Raw genomic sequence first — 25686 nt, 5'->3', positions numbered from 1 at the left:
TTTGAACCAGAAATCTGTTCTATGCCCAATATATTTCGATTTCACCAAAGAAGTGTGTTGCACAAAGACTCGAGCACGTATTGGGATTGCCAAGGAAAGGGCGAAAGGCTTAAATTAAAAACCCAATTCACAGGGCCACAAAGTCTCTGAATAATCTAGAAGCTAAACCAGTGCTCCTTAACCCTCATCGCTACAACCGATTCCGATTCTCTAAATCCTACACTTTTTTTTGAAAAAAGCTCCTACACACTTAATCCTATTGCTATTGCCTCTGCATCAGCTTTCAAATCATGCTCACGAGCTTGACATCATCATTCATCAGCCGGCTTGTGGATTCATGTCCGTATGTGGCTTGCACAAAGAAGCATATGGTAATAAAACAATAGCGCTGAACGCAAAACCCCCATAACCAAACATTCTACCAGAATATATCAACAGGTTAACACACCATTTCAGAAACAAAATCATTCCGCATTAAATCTCCCCCAGTGACTCAGTGATTTGCACAGAGAAATGTAGATACAGCCAAAAGTTGCAGTTGCAGTAACAAGGGGCGACGTTGTTCATCCGCACGCGCATTCTGGTTCTGGATCAGATAAACCATCGACCAAAACTATATAAAAGAAACTTCCTCTTGAACTCTTCCACAGTGACTTAGGACTGGATCACTTCACTTCTTTTGTTTGCCGCTAACATTCAGCTGCTGGAGTCCAAGCAAAAGGTCATTGGAATCAAGGAACACCCTGTTGTTTGAGCTCGCCATGGTGTGAGAGATCTCCCTCGCAGCTTCAATCTGTCTCAGAGCGAGGAAAGCAGGGTTGTTGGCAATGGCTTGACCAATCAGCTCTGCACTCTTAGCCTCACCCTGTTCAAACAGAGTGATTTCAGATTCAGGGTAAAAACTAATGCAACGGTACAGATTCAACTACAAAGATACAGAGAACACTGCCAATACACTTTCAGTGTGAGAATTAATATTAACATCTCAAAGGACATATTACAGGTCAGACCAAGAACATGCTTGCACAGGAAAGGATAGCTACTAACCTGAGCCCTGATGATCGCACTTTGCTTGTCTTGCTCAGCCTTCTCAACAATGAACTTGGCTCGCTCAGCTTCTTGTGCGGCAACCTGTTTCGCTTCAATGGCATGAGTAAACTCTTTCCCAAAGCTGAGGCTTGTGATGGACACATCATCCAGTGCAATATTGAAGTTGTTGGCCCTCTCAGTCAGAATCTTCCTGATCTCCCTGCTTACAGCCTGCATTAGATGCATCAATTGTTACCATATTCCTAACATGCTGCAATCATAATATGCTGTTACCATAACCAGCTATTATCTAGGGAACATATCCAAACACATGAAATGGTACCTCTCTTTGTGTAATCAGCTGACTGGCATTGTATTGCGCAACCACAGCCTTGAGTGTTTCATGAATGATTGAAGGCAAAACCCTCTCATTGAAGTTCTCCCCAAGGTTCCGGTAGATTTTAGGTAGCTGGTCTGGCATGGGCCGTGTGAGAACACGAAGGCCAATTTTCACCTGTCCAAGATATCACTTTGTATTAAAATAAAAAACATAAAGGAAAAACAGTGCTCATATACTTTCTCATTCTGGTAGAAATGCAAAACAAGTAAATTACAAGCAAATACACATACAAACAACTACCTCATGGTCAGTATATTTCTTTTGAAATACAATCAAACATGAGCAAACCGTCTTAAAATGGTAAAGACAACATATTATGGAGTACCAAAGCTGGATTAACTTGCAATATTAACAAATATAAAGGGCTTTGAAGAGTTTCAAAAACTTTAACTATCATGGGGTTTGCAACGGTTATGCATAGAGCTGAAACAACAATTCATATCACACTTACTCAATTGTTTACTGAAATCAAAGACACCCACAGAACAATTCATATCCCGTCAAAATAATGGTTCAAAATGATCATGCAAAATTAGTTATTATTCGTGCACATCAAGAATCGGCAATCAATTCAGAACCAGAAAATTATCCCTACAAGCTGCAGTCACATCATTTCAGCTATTGCTACCAGAATTTGGTCCGTTGGTCCCAAAAATAAGTGACTCGATTCTACTTTCAAATAAGTTGGTCCATTGGTCCCAAAAATAATGACTCGGTTCTGTTTTTTTCTTTAAAAAAAAGTGACTCGGCATGCATATCGAGCAGTACATTCACAACAAACTGCGTGAAAGACACACGAATCGAGAAGAAAATTTACCATCTGGAGATCCCGACTTCCTGAGGTGCTCTCGACGAGGTTGGGTCGGGCGCGGACGTCGTAGATGATCGGCCTCTCGATCCACGGGATCATCAGGTGAGTTCCTTCGGGGTACACCTGCGACGGAGACGAAAGGCAAATCGAAACCCAAAAAAAAAAAATCCCATTCACACATCGCATCACCACTGCGCGGCTGTGATCGAGGGGAGGAGGAGGCTAGGATTACTCACCTTTTCCTTGATGCCCTCGATGCGGTTGAAGACGATGGCGCGGTGGCCGCCCTCCACGTTGTAGAAGCTGTTGAGGACGGCATAGAGCCCCGCGCCGCCAAGCAGCCCGACCTTCAAGAGCGCGCTCCCGCCCGCCGGCACGCTCGGCATCTTCCCTCCCTTGAAGCTCATCTCGCCGGAGGAGGTCGGCGTCTGCGGAGGCCGGGGTTTTGCTAGGGTTCTGGGTTGTTGGGGGAGCAGATGGTGAAGAGGCGAACAGAGGACGGAGGTGGAAGACGAAGACGCGGTGGGGGTGGCGGGGTTAAGTGGTGCGGGCTGGGAGATCGCAGCCGTTAGATTTTCGATCGGACGGACAAGACGGGCCCGGGCGCTCGGCGGCTCGGGTTCTTTCCTCCTCTGCAAGAAAGCGGACTTGTTTGTCTTGCCGGGCAAGATGGTTCCCCCGCATTTCAAAAAAAAAAAGATGGTTCCCCCGAGCGATCACATGGCTGAGATTATCCTTGTTTTCTTGTTAGCAAAGTTGATATCATTACATTAGTTTTTTTTTAAAAAGATATCATCATACTTTCGCGTGAAAAAAAATTAAGGGGTCGTTCTTAATTATTCCTTTCACGGAGAGGTGGTGAGAAACTGATGTAATTATTCACTCTCAAATCTCAACACTACTACTGTCATGGTCTCGTGGTATTTCCTGTAACATATCTGGGATCATTTTGAACTCTGCGATCGCAATGCATAACAGGAAAAGTAACTTAGGTAAAACAGAACACCAGTAGGCAGCAGTTGACTGTCTCTTTCCTGAATGGTTGCATCATCCAATCTCTCATAGATCAATGTCTCCCTCATGATCCAACAACAAACTTTTACTGCACACAAAGCTTCACATAACCAAGTCTTGAAGCAAGTTCAAACGAATTTAAGAAAATTTCAAGCCAGTAGAGCATGAAAACTAGACACAAAAAGCTTCGCAAGCCTCTCACAACACTGCAACCGAAATCTCCAGCCTCAAAGCCAACTGCACACCACACACTTCAACCTCACATCCTGGAACAACTCTAGTGTATCTCAAGGATCTCATCCACATAAAGCTCCAAAGAAAGAACGGGAAAGCAGGGGAGGACGGAAGGAAAAGGAGAAGCTAGAGCTTTACATGCTTCCCTCAGGGAACAACCAGTGAAAAAAGGGCAAAAAGACCAGCGAAAACTAGGTCCGCAATGCCATGAACAAACTCTGCCTTCTCGCGTGCTCTGGGACAAGGCGCTCAGCTACTCCTGGAGGAACGCCTTTCAGCTCTGTCAGGATTGCAAACAGCTGATCAGTTTGCTGAGGATAAAATTTGAATCAGCTAGATTAGTTCTGAGTTATTGTTCATTTTTTATTAAAAGGGAATATATTCATGTAATGGAACAAAAGACTAACTACTGACAGAAAAAACAGCAGTATGATTATATACTACCTTGAGATCTGAAGTTGAAGAGAGGAGGCAAAGGCCGCCCATTTGGTAGACGAGTGCTAGGGTCTCTCAGCTCATCAAAGAAAGGATGCATGCAGGCTTCCAACTGAAGAATTGCTCCCAAGTTAGATGAATGAAAGCTCACAATGATGTTAGCAGTTAGTGACAGCAAAATAAAAGTTCATGGGTCCTTACAGCAGTGCACCGTAAATTTGGTGAGTACTGCAGAAACCTGCTAACAAGGTCCACTGCTTCAGGTGGAAGCTTTTTTTGAAAAACCTGGATAGAAGAGATTTTTGTGATGACATAGGAATCATGAGAGAAATAATGCTCATTCAGTTTTGAGCCTGAGCACATGTGATGCGGACATTGCTTGCATGCCTGACTTCAATAGTAATAGTAAGTGGCAAAACTCTAACTGAATTCTAAACATCAATTTTCCCAATAAAGGTCACAATTAACAATGCAACAGTCTTATAATGTGCATATCTGAAATCTTCATCTTTCATCGCCTGCACTAAGCTGTATAAATGTGTCCCATTTGTGCATATCATGCATCCATTTTTTTATGACAGCTAAACATCTTTGTGATGATACTGATCTAAATAATCTCCATGCAGATTACCTTGTGCCATGGGTGAGCTTTAATTTGCGGGAACTTGAACTCCGTGTAGTTTGGGTTCATGCACTTGATCTCTTCCCTTGTTGGAGTACCCAAAACCTGCAGTTGTTATGCCTCAATATGTCATGGTGCAGAAGAAGGTAACAAAACAGTGGAGATAGAGAGTAAAAGATGCCACAAGAAAATCACCTTGATAATCTCAACGAGTTGGTCAACTCCACTTTCTCCAGGAAACAGAGGCTACATGGATGATTGTCATCAGAAGAAGCAAAAAAGTTACCAGAGGGAGGGAGGCTGAATGTGCCAAACCTGTCCTAGAAGCAGCTCTGCCATGACACAGCCTGTTGACCACAAATCAATAGCAGTAGTATATTCCGTTGCACCGAATATGAGCTCTGGTGCCCGGTAATACCTTGAGCATATGTAGGAGATGTTTGGCTCACCTCTGACCTGCATGTTTGCAAAAATACCATCATGACAATTTTTGTTTCAAGAAAGATGTACCATGGTAGGTCACCTGCATTTAGTGTGGAACTGTGCATTTGTTTACTCTTTCAAGTAACATACTACCTCCGTTCCAAATTGTAGTTCGTTTGACTTTTTTGACCCTAAGTTTGACCACTCATCTTATTCAAAAAAATTGTGCAAACATTGCCAAATTTAAGTCATTCTTGAAGATCTTGTATTGATAAAGCAACCCACAACAAAAGAAGTGATATTTTGCACAAATTTTTGAATAAGACGAGTGGTCAAATTTGGGGTAAAAAAAAGTCAAACAACCTACAATTTGAAACGGAGGGAGCAGTGTGTATTCATACTACAACATTCTTTGTGCATTTAGTTATGGTCAAAATTAGAAGATAGCTCACCAATACTTTAGCACTTCCGAAATCACAAATTTTGAGCTGGTGCGTATGTGGGTTAACCTATAGTGAAAAGATAAGTAATATATCAGTTATCGCAAATAAGTAATCAGAATTGTGCAATTTCTAAAAAAGGCCAACTAGCAAAACAGTAGCTACCTCAGCGTTTAGAGGAGACAAAACACATAAAGCCCTTTAGGTATGCACAAATAGAAGGAAATTGTAGAAAACTCATATTGCATATGCTCTATGATTGTCAATTGACATCACAGAGCTGGGAGCATGGCTTTTGTCCAGTCTCAGGAACAAAAGATGACGAAATATTCCAAAAGAGAAGACACCATCGACAAGAAAAAACAGCATATACAGGGTATATAATATGATATCCTGCAGCCTAGCCACTAGACAATGCACATGTGATAGCATCTATACAGGAATAATGTACAAGTGGATTAATGCTTTCAATTTCAAACTGCCCGGGCCATAGATGCTGGGTGGAACTAACCAATAATTGTGACACCAGGCTACAAATTTACAACAAACTAAATCCCACTTGTACAAACCGAATGGCATTTTATGGTATGACCATATTATCCCAACACATCAGACAAATGTAATTTGACATATTTATTATACAAAAGAAAGGGGTGCAAATCTCACAAGAACATTCTGTGGCTTGATATCACGGTGGCAGATGCCAATGCAGTTATGTATATAAGCAAGTGCTCGGCATATCTGCAAAGTCAACACTCAATAGATTCAGGACACAAATTAGATAACTTGATGCACAGCAGAAATATGCGCTAGGATATGACCTACTAAAAACTAAGTGAAGGCAGCTGGAAATTGTTTGATCCAACAATATAAGGAGCAAAAATTATATTACTAAGTAAAACACATTAGCAAACATTCCCACTGACATAAGCACTAATTGTAAGTTGTACGTTAATGGCCAGTGTTAATCCCTGCAGAGTGGACTGAAGTCACTTGGCCAACTAATTAAGCATTTAAATCTCATGTGGATATGCAGATTCTCTGTACACTAGCAATCATTCAAAGGGGTCAATCTAAACATATAGGAAGCAAGTTGTAGGACATAAATCCGAACACAGGATAATTGAAGAGCTGTCCCCATTGGGCCTTTAAATGTCTCAATAGTATTTAGCTTGGATTCTTCATGGAAACAATCAAGTAGGAATCATTGATAGGGAACTTCAACAGAGGTTCCAGACTTTCAGTACAGTGCTACTGCTGATGATAGACTTCAAGCAGATATGAGGCAAACATATGGCTGCCAAGAAGATAATATTACCAATGCCACCGCACTTCCTAGTTCTACAAGATAGCACGTACATAAAAGTAATTACATATTTAATTTTAGGGACAAACATGTTCATACATTGCGACCCTATATGAATTATTATCTGTAATAAGGTCATTGGGACCCGTGATGTATTTTCTCCATTATTTTAATTTTATTTCAAATGGATGAACATGACAAAATAATGTCCTACAGAACAAGATTCACATCCATAACACAGAAGCTTGAGTGTGGAATACGTGGCATGCATGCCTTACGACCACTAGACAACTCTACTGAACTAATACCCCACATTTTCCAGAATCTATCGCCTTGTCTCTTTGAAAGTCTGCTAAATGGTAACAAAATGTGGCATAGGGCTCAAACGTGTTTTATTAATAATTTGTAAAGTAAGTGCTCTAGTTAGAACATCAATGGTAAAACTGAGGGAAAATTTTCTAAAGCAAAAACTGCATCTAGCATGCATGATTAGTAAAAACCACCTAGTCAAGGCAGACCTGATATGTGTACAGTTTGACATAAATGAGGGGCATCCGTTGATTCATTCGGTTGTACTGCCTTGCGATCCTGTTCACTGTCTCTGGAACAAACTCAAGAACAAGATTGAGATAAAGCTCGTCCCTTTCAGTGGTTGAAAAGAAGTAATGCTTAAGACCAATGATGTTAGGATGATCAAGCATATGCATGATTTGCAGCTCTCTGTTCTTGTAACGCTTATCTTGAAGAACCTTTTTTATGGCAACAAATTCTCCTGTTTCTCGGCATTTGGCCTAAAAAGGTAAAAATGAAAAGGTTATATGCATTTCACTGTCAATTAAGCATAGAACAGTTATGAAAATTGAAAGCTGAGATGTTAACCTGATATACAACCCCAAAAGAACCAGTTCCAACCACATGTTCAGCAATGTATGTGACCGACTGTTTTGCAAAGCAGTTTGTTATTATCTGGATTTTTTTCGATGCCAGACACTATATATACCAAGAACTGAAGTAAAATTACCCTCACCTGTTTAGGCAGGCCGCTGTGCCCACGAATTGTAGTCGATTTTATGTGACTGGCTTCATTACTAGAATTATCAGTCACATCTGAGCCTGACCATATGTCCTGCAAAAAAAAAAGTCTTCATATGACAAAACAAAGTGCAGAATTGATTCCCGAGTTTCTTCAGATTCTCAGGAATAGGGAAAGTTTAAGTGATAATATCTTGAAGCAACAACACATAACATGCATTTCCACGTTCGAGATCACATTGCCAATATACAGTACAGGAGAACCCAATTTTTTGCAGGCTCCAGTATGCAATGCTACATTAAAGAACCACGCATAAGGGAAGAGGGTGGATTTGTGCATATATTTTGATTGAATGTGGTGATTCAGTGAGAAAAACATCAACATTAAGTTCAGCAGCAAGCAATCAAACAGTAGTATAAACCTACCCTTTCATCATCAGCATCTGCTTTGGCATCGCTCAATTGCATTTCCAGCACCCCCCTTCCCAGAAACTCGACCGAGCTGGCCGGCCCCTTGAAGCCATTCCCTGGCCTTGAGGAACTCCCAACACCACCGTGCCTTTGCCCGGAATACGCCATGACTCAGCTGGGTGGTAAGTGGTAACTGGTAGTGCTTAATCAAGATCACCGAGGTCAAGATGAGCAAACACTGCAGTGCGCAGTTTCATCGCTAGTGGAAGATCAGCCTGCCATAGCTAATGCCTGGTAAATCAAACGACAGATGCATGAATAAAAAATTATTCACGGTGGGATAATTTTCATGCAAAATGGCACAAATATAGAGAGGAAACGCCAGAAAACATTGTGCTGGTTCAACTCAGAGTATTCCACCACACAGAGATCAGGCAAAACTCTTGAGTAAAAAAAAGCTGCAACTTCCTCCAAATCGTGATGGATCAAACCCAAAATTGAACTGAAGATTCCCCGAGATAAACCAGTCGATCCATCCAAATCCAATACCCCGATAATAGGGCCAGAACCGTGGAAACTGGAGCCGAAGAAGACATCGGAAGAACCATTTTAATCCCCGGGTGGGAGCGAGTCATTGGGGATCAAAGAACCAGAGCCAGTACCTCAAACTGAAACCACGCCGAGATCGGCAACAAGTTCTTGGAGCAGATCAAGCCACATGCCCTTCACAGCCTCGCGGTTCTCTCGGTCTTGCCTTGTGGGGTTCTTGTTGGGTAAGGGGAGAGGATGATGGTTAGGACTCTGAAGCAAGTTGTTGGAGTGAGTGAGGTGTGAGGGCAGGCTTTCTCCGACCATTTTCCCCATCCAACTCCCCCAAACATACCATTTACTATATTTTAGTACTTTCTTCCAAAATATTCCTCCCCTATAACTCCTTCTCTCCAACCATTCCCCCATATCTATTCCCCCTATATACTATCACTTATTAACTAACTATTTATTTAATGTTTTTGAATTTTAAAAAAATCATACAGTATTTGTACTGTCATAATACGCATTATCATCATATTATGGGGCTCAAATGTGATTAATATCGCGAAGAAACAATGTAATTAGAGATATAGGGGGAGTTGGAGCTCATCCTATATGTGGGGAGTTTCAACTCCCAGAGCTATACGGAAACTGTTGGATCGAATTTCCCTCCCCCGATATGCGGTGGGGGGAGGGATGGGGGGCACCGAGAGGGAGGGAGGTAGTGGATGGCAGCTGCTAGCTCTTGGTCCTTCCAAACTTTTCCATTTCCGGTAAAAAGAATTGGCATGGCATGGAAGGACCAGAGAAATTAATTGGGGAGATCATGGAAGTTGCAGGGGAGCGAGAAGCCCGGGTGGGGGTTGGGTTGGGGGAGATGCAGAAGCAACAAAACACTGCGCGTGAGCTGAGATTTGAGGCCGCAGTCAATTCGGCAGTGAAAACACTGGTGTGAGTGCGATTGATGGATGTGAGCTTTGACTGGGAACTGACTTGTGATGGCAGGCATTTGTTTTTAGTAGCAACTTGTGTGTTCTCCTGGGCTGAAAATCAACGTCAATTATTTCTTCAAAAAAAAATCCACGTCGATTTAATCCATATTTGCAGTTATATAAATTGACTTTCAGATGGACCTTTAACCATGTTTCACTGAATAAAGCACATAAAGTGGAACAAGGACTTTTTAATGGATATACAATGATGATAATTTGGTTGGTCTTTTTCCGAAACAAAGAGGAGATCAGGAGAATAAATTATTTTTCAGCACAGGTGCTGCTCTGATCAAAAGATTGCATAGCTGGCATTTTGTTGCTGAATAAATAACTTTCAGACAAATGCGACTGCAGTATACAAAGGTCTATCACAAATGAGCACATGGTTCTCCGTACCAGAAAAATCTCGACAAAAAGCCTGCATGTGCCACAGAGCTTTCGGTAGAACAATACAAGAAGCATGGTTCCCTTGACGCGACCACTTTGTCAGAAGGAGCACCTCTCTTAACAATGGCTGTGTTTAGTTCTGAAATTTTTCTCTCTAAATTTCACTATTCACCTATCACATCAAATTTTTTTGCCTCATACATTGAGCATTAATATATAGGTAAATAAAAAAATCATTTGCATAGTTTTGATGTACACAACGAGACGAATCTTTTAAGCCTAGTTAGGTCATGATAGGACAATAATTATCACAAACAAACGAAAATGCTACAGTATCCGATATGACTTTTTTTACCACTATTTTACGGATCTAAACACAGCCAATGTGGGGGCAATACAAGCTCATCTGAATCGGCACTGTACAAACAATGTCATGCCCTGTTTTTTTCAGTCTCAGTTCTGACTAGTAAACACTTTTCTGCACATAATGAACCATGGTTCTTTTGCAAATTACTACAATTAAGTTACAAAGTAACTACGTTCACGTTGTAACAATCTTGTTCATCATCCAGATGCTCTTTTCAACAGCCGTTGCAAAATCTAGGTTACCTTTCTGTGTATGTATGTACCCTGTACCCAGCACCCATATCTAACGATCTGCCTTCCTGCAAACAGAGAAACTTTTTTTTTTAGGATTTGATGTGGCAATACGAGAAGCAAGAGTGGCAGTCACATGCTGTTGCCCAAACGAATAGCAACAGGAAAACAAGTGGTGGTAACAAAAAGAGGGGGCACTCAAAAGCCCACCGGGATAGCTGCTCTGCTCATCCTCATCACGCTACTGTCATTCGTTGACCGGGTCAAAAGGGCCTCACATCAACAATTCAGTTCGCATATGCGACTGTAAAGTGCTGCTCATGTCAGCTGTGCCTTGAGAAGTAGAAACATCATTATTCTAAGGGGGTCGCAGCTGGACTCGGCATGTGAGGGCGATAAACTTAACCCTCATGCATCGTTGTCGGTGAAAAGCTCCATCAAAAAGTATTTGATGCAGTTTCAGTGTCCATTAGCCAAGTTTTGTACGATATCTCTAGGATGCAATGGTATTGCGAATGGAGATTCCATTTTACTTACCAGGACATGCCTGCCACTCAAATTCCAACAGCGTCAAGCAGCTCTGAATGTTGCGACACCGAGACCAGAGTGTTCGCGACGATTGCGCCGCTGGCCGCGACTGCCGGCACTCCGATTCCTGGGAAAGTCGAGTCACCACAACAGAAGAGCTGGGGGATTGGTGTTGCTTGCCCAGGGAAAGCGCCTTCCCCGGCTTTTATGGCTGGACCGTAGGTTCCCCTATTCCTTCTGAGAAATCTCTTATGCGTCAATGGTGTCCCGACCAACTTGACGTCACATTTTTCTCGGCTAAATTTTGGGCCAAGAGCAAGCTCCACTGCTTTCCACATCACCTGAAAAGTTTGCATTAGAATGTCAGTCACAGTAAGGCAACGAAGTTATTACTTCTTACAGACAGTTGATGGTGGTCTTCTTTTGAAAAATTGTTCTCATTTAGATGACTTTTGTGCAAGGTTTTAAATAGCCGGCTATAGCTGCCGCTATCTTCCGCTATAGCCTTTTTGGAGAGCTACCGCTAGGAGAAATAGCCCGTTATAGCCGGCTATAGCCCGCTATATCTGGCTATAGCTTCCGCTATCAGCATTTTAGGATCATTGCCGCTAAATGGCATAGCCCGCTATTTAAAACATTGCTTTTGTGCCAGCTTTTGGGGCATTTCTCTCTTTTGACTGTTTCACTATCATTACCAGATCTTGCTTAGACAATGAAAATGAGCTCGTGCGCAGAAGGGCTGGACCAATGAGGGTGGCCAGATTAGACCCCCAAGGAACATCTAAAATATGCAATACTGCTACGCACTGATGGCATCAAAATTGGAACTATAGCAGCATTGCATCATAGCATAGCAAGAAATCAGAATTGGAACTCGTGTACCTCAGAACGTTCTTCCTTCAATCTTCGATAATCTGCACTTTTCCGGTCCAGTCCCTCCCACAAACTGAAAGGTTCTGTCCCTGGTGTATATGCATGAAGAACATGTTTTCCTGCAGGCGCCAGGTCCTTACTATGAACACTAGGAACAGATATCAACACAACGTTTTGTTCACCATCAACTCCTTTGTTCCAATCATCAACTACAATGTGATGGATACCAAGGTCCTCTCTAGCATTCTGTTTCAGTAATGTCCGAAGGGTATGGTAAGAGACATATCACCTCTGTGGAGAACACATCCTAGTAAAAATAATTTACTAGATTTCACTTCAGGTGAAGCATACCTCTACATCGAAACCCAAGTGTAGATGCATAAACGAATCACATTGTGGAGTTGCTTTCACTTTATCTTCGTATGATTTTGGGACAACATCTGGTGGCAGCAGATCCAAAGTATCCCACATAGACGCATTGCTAACAACTGCTTTCTTTGCACGTATGACCTGCAATAGGACATAATGTCCGACAAGATTTCAACAGCTGCATCTTTCTTCAAACCATAGGTTGGATGATGGCAGTCATTGCAATGAAAAAGTTTATCTAGTGGCCTAGATTGACATGTGGCACAATCATGCCACTCAAAAATAGACTGCAGAAGACGCCATGGTGTTTTTTGTTACCATCTTGGCTTACATCATTTCTATGGTCTGCCACTAACTGAAAGGCATGGAGAAAGGCTTAAACTAAATATGATATGCAATACTGAGGAAAACACCTAGTTTGCTTTTTCACATGGACACTATCTATTGATATGGTGCATCTTATATTCTGATTGAAGGCACTATAGCATTTTTGAAGGACAAAATATTGCGAAATGACACACTAGATAAAATTATTGTCTATGATGGGCACATGACATACAAATCAGATCCCTGCAAGTTATTTCTGTTATTGGCTTCGTGGTCATGTCATAGACATACCATTCATCTCCCCATGTTTTCTTCCTAGTTCTGTTATCGTTTTGGTTCTGAAGGAGAAATATTTATGTTATTTGCCACTAAAATATCCTCTGGAGCTTACTTGTCCACTTTGTAGCTTGACACCAACCGCTCGGCCATTCTCGATTAAGATCTTTTCAACATGAGAACGAAGAGCTATTCTGCCACCAAATTTTTTAATACCACTCACAAGGGCATCTATTATTGCTCCAGTTCCACCCAGAGGATACTCAAGCATGCATCCTGGTTTATACCATTCTGCAAACATATAAACCTGATGATGTAGTTAGATCAAATGATAAACCGAACACTTCAAATGTGTACATATTAAATTATCCAATTGACAAAGCACAACATTTCTCAAAAGAAATACAAAATGCAAACTTTTCTTAATATGTTCATGGTCATGGATATGGATATGGTCTATTTGATCCGGAATTTATGCAGTAAATAAGATGCATTACCTCAACCTAGATCTTAGGAGACAGGCAATAAATACTGAATTTGTTGGTGTACATATTTTGCACATTATGTGTTACTACTGTTTTGACAATGCAACAGCTTTTTTGGGGAAAGTACTGAAGAGGAAATTTAACCTGTCGAAACTCAGATTACCATTTCTGCAGAAAGAGCACCATCAGATTTGACTCCAGCAAGTAGAAAACACAGGAGGTCGATCCAATTACGAATAAAGGGATTTTTCAGCCCCAGCGAATCAACAATCTCTTGGAACGGCCGTAGAAGTTTAGTAGCGCCCAGAGCTCCTTGGGGTCCCATTTGTATGAATGATTTCAATAGAGAAGGAGCATATCTGCCAGCAGCTGTAGATAGAATACCTAAATCACCTCGAATTGAAAGTGGAGGCAAAGCCATTGCAGCTGCAGACATAGGAATAACTGCATCCTGAGATTGTTTTCAGTATGGTATTAGCACATTTTTTTAATGGAGCATAAAAGCATCCTAAGTTACAAACTTTGCATAATAAAAGTGCATGAGTACTAACCCACAAGAAAGAAAACACCTAGTGCATTACCCCTGTGTTGTTCAGCAATTCAAATAGTTTATCTACAACTAGAAAAGACTTCAAATAAGAATCTAAATGCTAGATAAGGAAACTCACAAGAAGCCTTTTCCACTCCTGGACAGCGTCAACACCGACAAATGTTTCAAGGTCCTGCAAAAATTACAAGTTAAGATCCAATCAAGAGTGAGAGTCAGTATCCAATCAAGAGCAAGAGCATTTCCGACACAAACAATTTTTGACAAAATGATATCACTAAATGTGACAGAGCATTGTCCTACATGTATTGGTACTTGCTGGGTACTCCATAAAATCTTAGCCAACTATCATGGCAGCAATCCATCCCCCCATTTCAGGTTTTCATTCCCCCAGCATCATTATTAGCTCTCTTTATATCACAGCTTCACAGCAATTAGGTGTGCACAGTGGAGCCCACAACATTGTATGGAACTATATTTTGTTTTTCTTTCTTGAGTACACATGAGAGCTGCACATGCATCTTTGTATTAAGAAGAAGAGTTTCTGAATTACACAATGCGTACAGCAATTCGCCGACGCCCAAACAGGTCTACTTACACATTGTATGGAACTATCTGTCCAGTATCACGAAATGAACATAAGTGCTGCCATGTCTAGCTCGATAAATAGATAATACGCTAAGCACTGATGATTATCGGTAAACAACTTTTTTGTGCTTGCTTCATGTTGTCATTGTAAGCAAACAGTAACGAAAAATACTACTTCTACAACTACGAGGACACCTTATAATTACTAACTAGATTTTTTTTTAGAAAAGGGAAACTTTATTAATTTCAAGTTTGATACATCGAGATGATACAATTACTAACTAGATGATAAACATTCCAATGGCTACTGAAACAACAACTTGCTGAACATGCACGTGCTGCCAAGTGCCAGCGGCCCTAATCAAGATAGCTTACCTTGTAGAATTCAGTTGGACCAATCCGAGAGAGGAATTGTCCTTCAGGTACATAAACCATCCAAGAGTCATATGACGCACAAGGTACCGATTCACCTAAGGCATCAAGGACCTGAGACATTCGAACGATCAGAACAATTTCAAGCTCTTTGACCAACATTGGCAGTCCATCCAACAACCAAAATACCAAAAGGCTATGCACAAATCAAGTAGCAGGTGAGCTCACCTGAGCAAGTGGATTTGCCTGGGGGCCTCTGGACTGGAACCCGGAGAACAAGGATGGCCCCGAGTCGAAGTTGAACCCCTTGATATCGAACGAGTGCGCGGCGCCTCCCGGGCGGTCATGGCTCTCAAGCACCAGCACATCTTGGCCGTACCTCGCCAGGAGCCCCGCGCAGCACAGCCCGCCGAGACCGCTGCCGATCACGACGACGTCCGCCTCCGGCCTCTCCACCGCCCTGATCGACCGAAACCAACACAACAACGGGGAGGCGATGAGGAGGTCTGAAATTTGAATGGTCACTTTATTTGGTGCGGTACGGATGGGTGCGGCATTTACCCGGAAAACCCGCCGTTCTGGCCCTCGGGGAAGGCGGGGTCGGCGGGGCGCTCGTCGGCAGCCACTGCTCGGCAGCGTGCGGATGCGGCGGCCACGCGTCGGCGACGGCGAGTGGCGGCGATTGACGAGCGCGCACGCGGCGGAGGCGCGGCCGGATGGTGGCCGTGCGGGGGCTGCAGCGCGCGGGACGCTAGTGCCGAGGCCGCCATCTCGGGGTCGGAGAAGCGGAGACGGCGCCGGTGGAGGCTGTTGGGAGACGACGAGCAGAGCAGTGTGAGGACGGCGAGGGAGTAGAGCGAGTGAGGCAGCGGTTGGAGACACGTGGCGCCTCGCCGGCCGTTCTCCATTCGCGGCCGCCGTTGCCTCCTCGCCCGCCCTCGACGACTGCGGCGGCGGATGGGGCCGAGCCCACCGTGGATTAAAAAATCTCGGCCTGTGTAGGCCCAGTGAACCAAAACATGGGCCGAAAGCGTCGACCGGAGGGAGAGGCTTCAGCGCCGCCGCCGCCGCCGCCGCCGCTGCCCAACGCGGCGAGTGAGGATGAGAGAACCTGCCGCAATGCTTTCGTCGAGTTCATGACCAAGTAATCTGTCCTCCTACGCTATCTTGTTTCTTTTGTCGACTGAAATTCCCATTAACCCGTGCTGTGCTGGTTGCTCCATCCGTGACGCAGGGTGGCTCGGTTCGAGGAGCTAGCTGAATCTGGGAAGCGATTGTTCGTGGGATTTCGTCAGGAACTTGGTTAGTGACTCTGATATTCTCTCCCTCTCCTTTCGTTAGCACAACCGATAGCCCTTCAAGGTTCAGTTTATGGGATAATCCGTTGTTGTGTCCTTTACTCTGTAACATTAATAAATTGTGATGGTATTTCGTGTACTGTTTGCCGGTGTTTCCTCCGTAATTATGATTGATAGAAGCGATGAACTATCTTATTTCAGATTATTTTCAGAGGCCGCCGATTCCGACCGAATCAGATGTCATGAATCAGATACTTAAATCTAACTGCACTGGCAGAATGAGGTCCTATCTTGAAGCTGGTTGCAGGCTTCACTGCCAAAATATCTCAAACATAAATCAGTGTGAGTTATATAGCTTAATTAGTGAGAAGCCTATCTTATTATTCTATGCTAATAATTGATATGACTTGCTTATCTAGATGTATGCTCTCTTTTTTCTTCTGAACTGGAGTAGTACTGACTATGTGAGTTCCTGATTGTAAAGTATCTCATATTGTGATTTTGAGCAAAGTCTATGTATTATGCTGTGGCCCTTTGTTTTCTTTGTTAAAGTATGAGCTTTAGACAACTTAATTGTTCTTTTCATTGATACCTTTAAACAGTTTGATTTGATATTGAATTCTCTTTTCCTGTACCAGTACGTTCATGTGAAGACGGACTTAAAGATCATATAAACAAAGGTAGTTGATCCTTCAGTATCTTATATATGAGTTTTGTTTATCTTTGTCCTATTCAATATTCTCAAGCATTTTAATGGTAAAGACCTTGCTGCAATCCTTTGCAAAATTTACAAACTGCTTGAGTGGCCAGATGCACTTAGGTTGGTCAGCAAACATTGCGATTCAAAGGGATTTATTCTCATGTTGGACATATAAGTTGAAATTAATGCATACAACAACAATATTGAATTCTTCTTTTTATGCTACAAAAGATGCAATAATGATAGCTCATAGCTTAGATAGACTTTCTGGAGTTCGAAGTTTTATATTTGTCAAGGTGGTTTACATGGATTTTTTTGGTTCTACATTTGGTCACAATTTTCCCAGCTCGAGAATAGGAAGAAGTGCCACCTATCTTTCCATTAGAGGGGAATATTTAGCTATGGCGTTCATCAATGCCTTTCAATTGTCATCTTCGATTCATATTTTAAAGTGGAAGCTATGGTTTATAAATTATAATATCGCCTTCTTATCATTTTTGTGAAACTCCCAATTCTAATTTAGCTACTCTTCTTTTTATTTTCTGCTAGTTAAGGCTTTGCTTGAAGAGCTTGAATGTCTAGTTGAGGATGTCTATGGAATCACACTAACAGCCAGTTTAAGTGCTCTAGAAGTTTCAGACAGTCATAGCATTGACAGAAAGCTGACTACTGAATCTTGTGTCATGGAGGTAGGAAGTTTCCAACATTCCTTTTCTAGTCCCTTACTTTCAGTGTTCTGTTGGTCAGAAAAAAAAAAACTCGCGGATTGTAATGATTAAGTGAAATGGAAACTGGGTACCAGGGTGTCTCTACACTACAGGAGGAGGATAAAAGTGTAGATGAATTGGATAGCGATGTATCATATGTTACAGTGATGGTCATCATTCGCAACATGTTGAAGCTTGACTATATGATGCAGGTAAATTGTGTCCATGTGTCAGAATGTTCATTTTGCTTTTATGCTTTGCATTTTGCGGCGGCCCCATCATTTTGGTTCACCTTTTTGAGTAACGAAGATTTACCTTCCCCTACAGGAAAGGATTGTCGGCGCTTTATCCATTAAAGCACCGTCATTAGAACTCCAGAGCTATTGCCTCATGTGGGATTTGCGCCCGTACATCGACGACAATGTGATGCATCTTGCATGGAAAATGTGCCCATGAAGTTTTGCCATTCACAGTGGGCAAGGGGATGGAACAAGCAGCAAGTTATTCTTTGTTAAGGAGAACTCATGCCGCAGTTTGAGCAACTGGGCGAGATGGATGCCTCCACAACCAGTTAATGCCCTGGCAGAAGATTGGTTCTCAACAGGATGTATGTGGGATTGTAGATGGATAGAAATGTGTGTGCTCTTGATTGTGCTACGGAGGAACCATAATTTGTCAAACTGATGTCTGTTGTCATCAATGAAGTGTTGTGGTTTCCGAGTTGCGTTCTTGTAGAGAAAGACCCCAAACTATTTTTGTCTGACAGTGCTGCTTCCTCTCTCCCTTTTCTTCTCGGAAGGGGGCTGATCCAACTCTGCTACTATCTCTATCCAGTAATCGCGCGGAACCTCTTCTACTGTTCGGGGCAGCACTGTACTAGCAGAGGATTGTGACCCAAACCGTCCCCACTTCAGCGAGTCAGCGTAACTGTGAACCGACTGGTCAGACTCAGACGGATCCGCCGACGCGCCCGCACGCGGACACCACAAGGCAATCGCCGGCGGCGGCGTGCGAAGTTGCGATGGAGAGCCCCACGTCGGCGGCGTCGCGTCCGGACTTCTACGACTTCCTCGACCGCATGCGCCGCCCAGCCGCCGCCGATCTCTTTCGTTCGATCAAGAGGTTAGCCACTCCCTTCCCCGTCCCGTACTCCGGTGAGGCCACACCGCAAAAAAAATCGTAGCTTGAATTGATCAATCTAGATGACTAGATAGTAGAGCGCGGATTGCTCGCTATGGATCTATCTAACCAGCGGTTAGCTTCGGGCCCGCAGCTTCCTCGTGTCCTTCTCCTTCCACGAACCCAACACTGAGGAGGACGGCAGCAAGGTACAGGCCTTCTTCACTGAGATGGAGGGCGCCATCAGGGACCACCCGCTCTGGGCCAACGCCACCAACCAGGAAATCGACCACGCGATCGAGGTGAAACCTCATTGTTCTTTTTTTTTTGCCCTCCTTTCGCAGATGCTGTCTGCATTGACACCACTAGCGGAGCTTGATCGAAGAACGAGGGACGCCTTTTCTGCTACAGTAATGAACAGTGTCAAAATCACTGTTTATCTAGTGTAGAATTTGCAAATCCGGGGGCCATGGCCCCCTTTGGTCCTAATGAAGCTCCGCCTATGATTGACACAATGAGCATTGAGATGCACTGATGAGATTTTGTGCATTAGGGCCTTGAGAAGTACATCATGACAAAAATGTTCGATCGCACTTTCGGGGCCTCATCAGAGGATGCCATTACCGACATGGAGATCTCAGAGAAGATTAGTCTACTGCAGCAGTTTGTTAAGCCTCATCACTTGGATATACCTAAGGTTCTGCATAATGAGGCCTCGTGGCTGGTAATCCATTCTGATCTTTAGACATTTAAATGTATGCTACTCTAGCTATACTTACTGCATATTTGAATAGCTTTATATGTTGATCAAAACGAAGCACCAAATATTACTTGGAGACATTTACTAGCTTCAATATTGAAAAGGGTGTCAATTGTCAAGTATTTGGCACTATCTTTTTCTGTCGTCAATAATCAATAGTATTCTCATAGTAATGTTCAAGAAGTTACTGGGTTTAATCATGTATTATTCAACCTGTCCATCTAAAATTTTTATAGTATTCAAAATTCACATAAAAGAAATCAGTCCAGTATACAGCCTAATGTCCATGCTAATGACCATTCTATGGCTGCACATACCACTCTAGCTTGCAGTGAAAGAGTTGCAAAAGATAAATTCGTTCAAAGCACCACGTGAGAAACTTCTATGCATCATGAGCTGCTGTCAAGTCATCAATAATTTGCTTCTGAACATATCGATGTCAAATGATCGAACACTGTCTGGGGCTGATGAGTTCCTTCCTATTCTTATCTATATTACTATCAAGGCAAGCTCCTCTTGGTAACTGTTTACTCTTGCTATTTCTTCTCAGTTTTGATTATAACTGAGCTTTCTGAAAATATGATGTAGGCCAATCCTCCTCAGCTGCACTCAAATCTAAAGTTTGTTCAGCTCTTTAGAAGGGAAACGAAGCTAGTTTCAGAAGTCGAATATTATCTGACAAACCTCATTTCAGCAAAGATGTTTATAATAGATGTTAATGCTCGCTCACTATCAATGGAAGAAAGTGAGTTTCAGAAGCATATGGAATCGGCAAGACTAGCTACTAAAATATCTGTGGCTAGCCCTAGTAGCTCACAGGGGCTTCCTACATATACAAGGGCACATAAGGAGGAAACTGATCTAGCAGGTCTGCTCACTAATACAGTCAATTTATTCGAAGCAGTTTGTTTGAGCATGATGATGGATCTGCATTTCAGTTTTCAATTCACGTACCAGTTTATTTTAGCCATCAAATATAATGTGCTTTTTTTTCTTGTGGCCTTGTCTCAGAACCATTTTACTTAAAAACTAGCATGAAAAATGGTTTAAGCTAATTTTGCAAACTCTGATACGCTGCATATTGTTCAGATTTTCCTTTAAATGGTTGTGCCTCCCAATCAATTTTTAGGGATTCAATTGCTTGTTATTGATCCATAATCGTAATTTTCAAATTGATACACAACAGGCTGCAGATTCCCATTCATGGACTCAGAAACTGAAAGTTTGAGTCCAGGGGAAGTCAAACAATTGCATGACCTGTACAGGCAAGTTGTCACCAGATATACACTGCTATCTAAAGCTTTAAGAAAGTTATCCATAGATGAGGATCAGCTCCTTAGTTCAGTAGATGATTCATGAAGTGATGTGAAGATGTAAAGATGGTAGCATCAATCATAAACAGCCTCCATATCCAAATTACTCATGCACGTGTACAGTGGAGTAAATTTGTGTGCAACCTCGTTTCCATTGGTTGCAATCTCGTAGGAAAAGGAATGAGGTCTTGCAGTCAATGCATGTAAGAAAGGCTCCAGCAAGTCCAATGCAACAGGTATGATCATCTTGGGCATGTCTGTCTGTCTTTTCAAACACTTGAGGGCAGTCCTTTTTGCAATCACTTTGCAGTTCTGATGCTTTCTGGTATGCTTATTTGTTAGGGCGGCCTGCACTACATGTGAGTTGAGCATATTACGCATGGCTACTGCTGCTTGCTGCTGTTTTTGCTGATCTTGTTTCTCACCCTGCAGATTGTCTTATTTCACTACTGTTGTAACATGCGTTGGACTTGGGCATAGTTAGGCCGTGACTTGTACGTCAGTTGACGATCCTTATTATTCTCCTGGTCCTTCCAACATTGGTCCTATTGAAACTGGAAATTGACCATTACACAACATATTATCTGAGTTATCAACTTCTAAATGGTGTACAATCTGCCACCGGACGTGTTACAATTTTGGCATTGACGGCTTCCTGCAATGAAGAATGTGAATTCTAACCTAAATGAAGGGCAGAAGACCATTTCTGGGGAACTTGGCTTTGAAGATGGAGTAACAAGCTGGGATAATTCTGAAACTCATCATGCTGTACAACTATGCTTGTTGATTCCCGACGTTCTTTAGTTTGTGTTGAGCCTTGAGGTTTGAGAGTCGTTAGTGTTGGAAAGGGTGCAAGCACGTACAATTTGCATGTTGCGGATGCATACTGGGGAAGCTAACCTAGGAAATACCTTGCTGGGGTCGGGCCCTGATCAAACTCAGTTAGACGTTATGCTAAGGGAAATGAATAATTCGTGTGAAATGGTGTCAAAATTGAAGGTTGGAGGATGATGAGAGCAGTTCCATGTAATTCCCGTTTGGTTAAAACAGTTGATGTATTTTTGTACAAAACTCAAACCATCGTGTTCTACTTTTTTATTTTTTTATTTTGAGTGGTAGTCAGGACCAGGGGCGGATAGGAGCATAGGACAACTAGGGCCAAGGCGTAGCCCAAAAAAACTCTCTTATACTCATTGTAATTTTTCATGATCCAACAAAAATTTATGTAGAGTGGTCCCAATCCTCGTCTGGCCCAAATTTGCTTTAGAGCCCACCGACTTGTCTCTGCACCCGCTCGCTCCGTTGCCGCAGCCCCTAAGACTAACTCCAACAGAGGACCCATACCGGTACCCATACCCAAAATGGATGCCGCATCCAATAAAAACGGCCTCCAACAGCAGAGGCAAACAGAGCACCCATTTTGGGTTGCAAGCAACGGCGGACCCAAAAATGGGACGCGCTCGGTCTCGTTTGCGTCGTCCTGCAGCATGGGCCCACCGCAGCAAGGTTGAGCGCAGCCATGGCCGGCGGGTCGAGCAGGTCCACGGCGGGGCGCCGCCGGCGCGGCCAGCGGGGCGCGCCGCCTCCATGACTGGCGGATCGAGCTCCCCCGCAGCTCGCACGGCGCGGCCGGACCCGGCGGGGTCGAGCTCCCCCGCGGCGTGGCGCGCCGCCTCCATGGCTAGCTCATGCCTCCTCCTGCGGCTCGCCTCCACGTGCCGTCCTCCTCCTCCCCCCAATCCCGCCGCCGTCCTCCTCCTCCCCCCAATCCCGCCGCCGATCTCGGCCTCCTCCTCCCCCGCCGCCGTTCTGCTCCTCCTCCCCCCAATCCGAGCCGCCATGTCGAGCTGCCTGCCGGCCCGCGCTGCTCGCTCGCGCCGCTGCGTCGTGGGCGCCCGTGCCGCTGGGCGTGGGGACGGCGGGGAGGCCTGCCTGCCGCCGCCGCCCGCCGCGGGGCTGGCCACCGGCCGCCAGAGGAGCAAAGGACGCCGCCGGGGAGCGAGCGGAGTTTTGGGTCGCGGTATTTGGGTCTGCGGTTGGAGACGTAAGAGTTTTGGGTGCTAGATTGTTTCCTGTGGGTGACCCATATCAGCAAATTTGGGTTTCGGCTGCTGGAGATAGCCTAACGAGTTGCGGATAGAAGCATAGGACAACTAGGGCCACTGCCCTAGGCGTAGCCCAAAAACTTTCATACTCACTGTAATTTTCCATGATCCAGCAAAAGTTTATGTTGAGTGGTCCTAATCCTCATCTGACCCAAATTATTTCACAACCCACCGACCTGTCTCTGCACCCGCTCGCCCCGTTGTCGCAGCCCCCTAACGAGTTGTGGAGCCCCGAGCGGTGCTTGGCATCTACCCAATGACTCGCCTCCGCCCCTCTGAAGTCCCAACCATAAGCCAGCAAGCAAGCGACCAGCAAGGCACGAGCGGCTTCCCGATGTTTAAAATAGCGGACTAAGATGTTTAGCAGTCAATTTTTTAATAGTTAAAAGAATACTATAGTGGAATACAGCTTCCGCTAACCTCATTTAACGGTTTTGCAAATTAAATAATTAAATTCAAAATTTATATGTTCGGAACATCAAATCAATCAAATACAAGTCACAAAGTTCATTACATCATGCACTGAAGTACGTCTTGAACTTCATTCCCTCATTACATCACTGATAAAATACTAAGTTTTTTTGTAAATGATGGAGTTTAATATTGTTAAAAATAGCAATGCATACTTGTGAGAAATTTCTAGAAGATTAGAGAGTATGCACAAACCATGATTGTCATGCTTAATGATAAAATGTAAAGTACTCTAGAAACTAGATATTTGTATAGTTAGATAGCATGAGAAAAATTTTAGAGTTGAATATTTTGTAGAAAGTGTGTAGAAGATTAACACATGGTAAAACCATATGAGCCATGGAGCCCTATAAATAGGGGTGCTCCCCTCCTCTCTTATCATACTATAGCATAAGAGGTCTCGAGTAGAAGATGACGAGGTTGTCATGTAGAGTAGTAGTGTTATGGTAGGGTAGCCACATAAATAAAGAGTATAAAGAGTGTAAGAGTCTTGATACTTAGTTATAGTGAATAAAGATTTGAGTCTTAAATAGAGTTGATCTCTCATACATGTGTCTAGATGAAGGTCTTCTTGGTATAATGTGGGTATAGGAATTTCACCCAAGATTTCACCTTGCACCATTTCATATCCCCACGAGCCAAATAGATTGCAGCGAGCAGAATAAGTAACCATCTCAAATTATCTTAAACTAGAAAGTGACTGCAGTAGTATAACTCACTGCCAATCAACATGAATATGAATTAAATATTCAGGCAAGAACTATCTGCCACAGAAAGTAAATAGATAGAGAAGCTACTGAGTTGTCTTTTTTTAGGGAAGCTACTGAGCTGTTGGTAAACTGATGATAAAGTCGAGCTAGTGAAATCAAGCTAACCTTATTCCAAGTGTATTTCCCTGCAGCTATTGCCTCCAAACGATGAGCATGACGATTTCTTAGTAAGGTTAGCATTTTGTGACCATAGATGATCTTAGTCTCATCGCCGGACAGCCCACGTGGATCACTTGGTTTCAAATTGATAGTTGGAGTGCATCAATCTGAGCACTTGTGAGACGCCGTTGGGTTGGCGTGTTGTGTAGGACCTCATACTCAGAGCCACTAACCTTGTAGTAATAAGTCTCACGGAGCAAGTTGTTGTCCTTTACACCAGTTCGCCAGTCAGTACCTGTTATATCAGTTGCAATAACAAGACAAATTGCATAATACTGTGCCCAAAAAATCTTAACTTTAAAAAGATGGTGAAGGTCCTTAAACAAAGTACCACATGACTTTAGAGGAGCTAAGCTTGCATGATCAGGGAAGAGTCCACGAGTTCCAAAATGATGCTCCATTAGCCACAATAGATGCTCAACATCAGGTGTCACATTGAGGGTGCCATGGACATCATACAGTCTCTGAATTGCTAGCCTAGCAACATCATAGTTGGCTTCGAGACGTGTCTCGTAATCAGGACCACAGTCCAGTTTGGATAGAAGAGTTACCCTCAGCTTCACCTTACCATAGGGTTGGACTCTGATTTGAGTAAAGCCATCAATACATTTGCCATCTGCCTCAATCTTCTTCAACCTTTTAAGGAGGGATATGGAGAACTTCTTGTTGGCTTCGCGAGCAACACAATATCTTGTGTGACACCTTTCACCTAGAAGATACGGTCTATAATGCCTATTCAATGTACACTTACGGATAGTGCGATCCATCTGATTGGCTGCCTTGAAAGCTTGTATGGAAATTTCAGGATGCACAAACAGAAGAAGGTTACCCCCATTGGCTTCCAGCTTGATATACTCAACATGGTCGGATGAATACCGTGAGCAGCTTGAGTCATGTCTGGCTGAAGGATACAAGACATTTAATTTCTAGCCAAACTCTTGTTGTGTTCTCTGCACATTCAATTATGAAAGATTTGGAACACTTCTTTTTTCAGTTGCTCTTTTGCTTTTGCATGTGGGCACAAGCTCGATATTCAATAGCCAAATATCAATGAATGTGTTTTGAGTCTGATGTCAATGATGGGGATGTCTTTCTTTATGGAGGTCTTCATTATTGTGGCATAGAAGCTTTGGAAGCTCAGAAACTCCAAGATTTTTTTATCAAGGTTCTCCAACGATTTGTCTCAGGTTAGGACTTTTAATGTGGAGATAGCTAGCACTCCAATTTTTATAATAGTTTTTTTAGGCAGCAACAG

General features: G+C 43.2%; 5 protein-coding genes across 10 annotated transcripts; 2 read left to right on the top strand and 3 right to left on the bottom strand.

Annotated features, from left to right (window-relative positions):
• Positions 1–389: 389 nt before the first annotated feature.
• On the bottom strand, positions 390–2762 carry LOC120649147 (prohibitin-1, mitochondrial-like). The gene is made up of 5 exons (XM_039925856.1): positions 2477–2762; positions 2247–2363; positions 1373–1543; positions 1048–1260; positions 390–865 (listed from the first exon to the last, which is right to left on the bottom strand). The coding sequence occupies exons 1-5, from the start codon at positions 2645–2647 to the stop codon at positions 671–673; spliced, it is 867 nt and encodes a 288-aa protein (XP_039781790.1). The 5' UTR covers positions 2648–2762; the 3' UTR covers positions 390–670.
• Positions 2763–3255: 493 nt separating this feature from the next.
• LOC120649146 (shaggy-related protein kinase kappa-like) lies at positions 3256–8973 on the bottom strand. Its single transcript, XM_039925854.1, has 13 exons — positions 8820–8973; positions 8173–8448; positions 7742–7840; positions 7594–7653; positions 7233–7505; positions 6075–6149; positions 5421–5477; positions 4861–5001; positions 4741–4791; positions 4555–4650; positions 4125–4208; positions 3933–4035; positions 3256–3768 (listed from the first exon to the last, which is right to left on the bottom strand). Exons 2-13 carry the CDS (start codon positions 8323–8325, stop codon positions 3680–3682), a joined length of 1281 nt encoding a protein of 426 aa, XP_039781788.1. The 5' UTR covers positions 8326–8448; positions 8820–8973; the 3' UTR covers positions 3256–3679.
• Positions 8974–10334: 1361 nt separating this feature from the next.
• Positions 10335–15952, bottom strand: LOC120649142 (prolycopene isomerase 1, chloroplastic-like). Its single transcript, XM_039925850.1, has 10 exons — positions 15591–15952; positions 15258–15489; positions 15033–15143; positions 14191–14244; positions 13686–13973; positions 13153–13344; positions 12417–12575; positions 12075–12311; positions 11202–11533; positions 10335–10732 (listed from the first exon to the last, which is right to left on the bottom strand). The coding sequence occupies exons 1-9, from the start codon at positions 15935–15937 to the stop codon at positions 11219–11221; spliced, it is 1935 nt and encodes a 644-aa protein (XP_039781784.1). The 5' UTR covers positions 15938–15952; the 3' UTR covers positions 10335–10732; positions 11202–11218.
• A 71-nt stretch (positions 15953–16023) lies between these two features.
• On the top strand, positions 16024–18464 carry LOC120649145. Its single transcript, XM_039925853.1, has 7 exons — positions 16024–16173; positions 16264–16331; positions 16529–16669; positions 16966–17007; positions 17577–17716; positions 17830–17946; positions 18062–18464. Exons 1-7 carry the CDS (start codon positions 16049–16051, stop codon positions 18188–18190), a joined length of 762 nt encoding a protein of 253 aa, XP_039781787.1. The 5' UTR covers positions 16024–16048; the 3' UTR covers positions 18191–18464.
• A 108-nt stretch (positions 18465–18572) lies between these two features.
• Positions 18573–22018, top strand: LOC120649143 (vacuolar protein sorting-associated protein 9A-like). Of its 6 annotated transcripts, XR_005665181.1 has the most exons (8): positions 18573–18856; positions 19008–19155; positions 19407–19577; positions 19939–20118; positions 20202–20481; positions 20800–21162; positions 21269–21285; positions 21359–22018. XR_005665181.1 is itself a non-coding variant. In XM_039925852.1 (6 exons), exons 1-6 carry the CDS (start codon positions 18756–18758, stop codon positions 21382–21384), a joined length of 906 nt encoding a protein of 301 aa, XP_039781786.1. In that variant the 5' UTR covers positions 18573–18755; the 3' UTR covers positions 21385–22018. The 6 variants fall into 6 exon arrangements, 2 of the variants coding, with proteins under 2 accessions (XP_039781786.1, XP_039781785.1); XR_005665182.1 differs by lacking the exon at positions 21269–21285; XR_005665180.1 differs by having other exon boundaries at positions 21269–22018.
• Positions 22019–25686: the final 3668 nt, after the last annotated feature.

The sequence above is a fragment of the Panicum virgatum genome, chromosome 9K (assembly GCF_016808335.1).
Source record: "Panicum virgatum strain AP13 chromosome 9K, P.virgatum_v5, whole genome shotgun sequence".
In the NCBI taxonomy this organism is placed as follows: domain Eukaryota; kingdom Viridiplantae; phylum Streptophyta; class Magnoliopsida; order Poales; family Poaceae; genus Panicum; species Panicum virgatum.
Note: the sequence above shows the minus strand (reverse complement) of the source record. Positions and strands in the feature narration are given on the sequence as shown.

Coding starts and splice junctions, on each gene's coding strand:
- LOC120649143 (XM_039925851.1), top strand. CDS start 18,756: ATGGAGAGCCCCACGTCGGCGGCGTCGCGTCCGGACTTCTACGACTTC. Junction 18,857..19,007: donor CTCTTTCGTTCGATCAAGAG/GTTAGCCACTCC, acceptor TCGGGCCCGCAG/CTTCCTCGTGTCCTTCTCCT. Junction 20,482..20,799: donor GGAGGAAACTGATCTAGCAG/GTCTGCTCACTA, acceptor GATACACAACAG/GCTGCAGATTCCCATTCATG.
- LOC120649146 (XM_039925854.1), bottom strand. CDS start 8,325: ATGGCGTATTCCGGGCAAAGGCACGGTGGTGTTGGGAGTTCCTCAAGG. Junction 7,841..8,172: donor CAGATGCTGATGATGAAAGG/GTAGGTTTATAC, acceptor TTTTTTTTGCAG/GACATATGGTCAGGCTCAGA. Junction 4,036..4,124: donor CAAATTTACGGTGCACTGCT/GTAAGGACCCAT, acceptor GCAATTCTTCAG/TTGGAAGCCTGCATGCATCC.
- LOC120649142 (XM_039925850.1), bottom strand. CDS start 15,937: ATGGAGAACGGCCGGCGAGGCGCCACGTGTCTCCAACCGCTGCCTCAC. Junction 15,490..15,590: donor CAGAACGGCGGGTTTTCCGG/GTAAATGCCGCA, acceptor TCGGTCGATCAG/GGCGGTGGAGAGGCCGGAGG. Junction 13,345..13,685: donor GTGCTCTTTCTGCAGAAATG/GTAATCTGAGTT, acceptor CTACATCATCAG/GTTTATATGTTTGCAGAATG.
- LOC120649145 (XM_039925853.1), top strand. CDS start 16,049: ATGGGCCGAAAGCGTCGACCGGAGGGAGAGGCTTCAGCGCCGCCGCCG. Junction 16,332..16,528: donor GGGATTTCGTCAGGAACTTG/GTTAGTGACTCT, acceptor ATCTTATTTCAG/ATTATTTTCAGAGGCCGCCG. Junction 17,947..18,061: donor AGCTTGACTATATGATGCAG/GTAAATTGTGTC, acceptor CTTCCCCTACAG/GAAAGGATTGTCGGCGCTTT.
- LOC120649147 (XM_039925856.1), bottom strand. CDS start 2,647: ATGAGCTTCAAGGGAGGGAAGATGCCGAGCGTGCCGGCGGGCGGGAGC. Junction 2,364..2,476: donor TCGAGGGCATCAAGGAAAAG/GTGAGTAATCCT, acceptor TCTCCGTCGCAG/GTGTACCCCGAAGGAACTCA. Junction 1,544..2,246: donor GAAGTCGGGATCTCCAGATG/GTAAATTTTCTT, acceptor TATCTTGGACAG/GTGAAAATTGGCCTTCGTGT.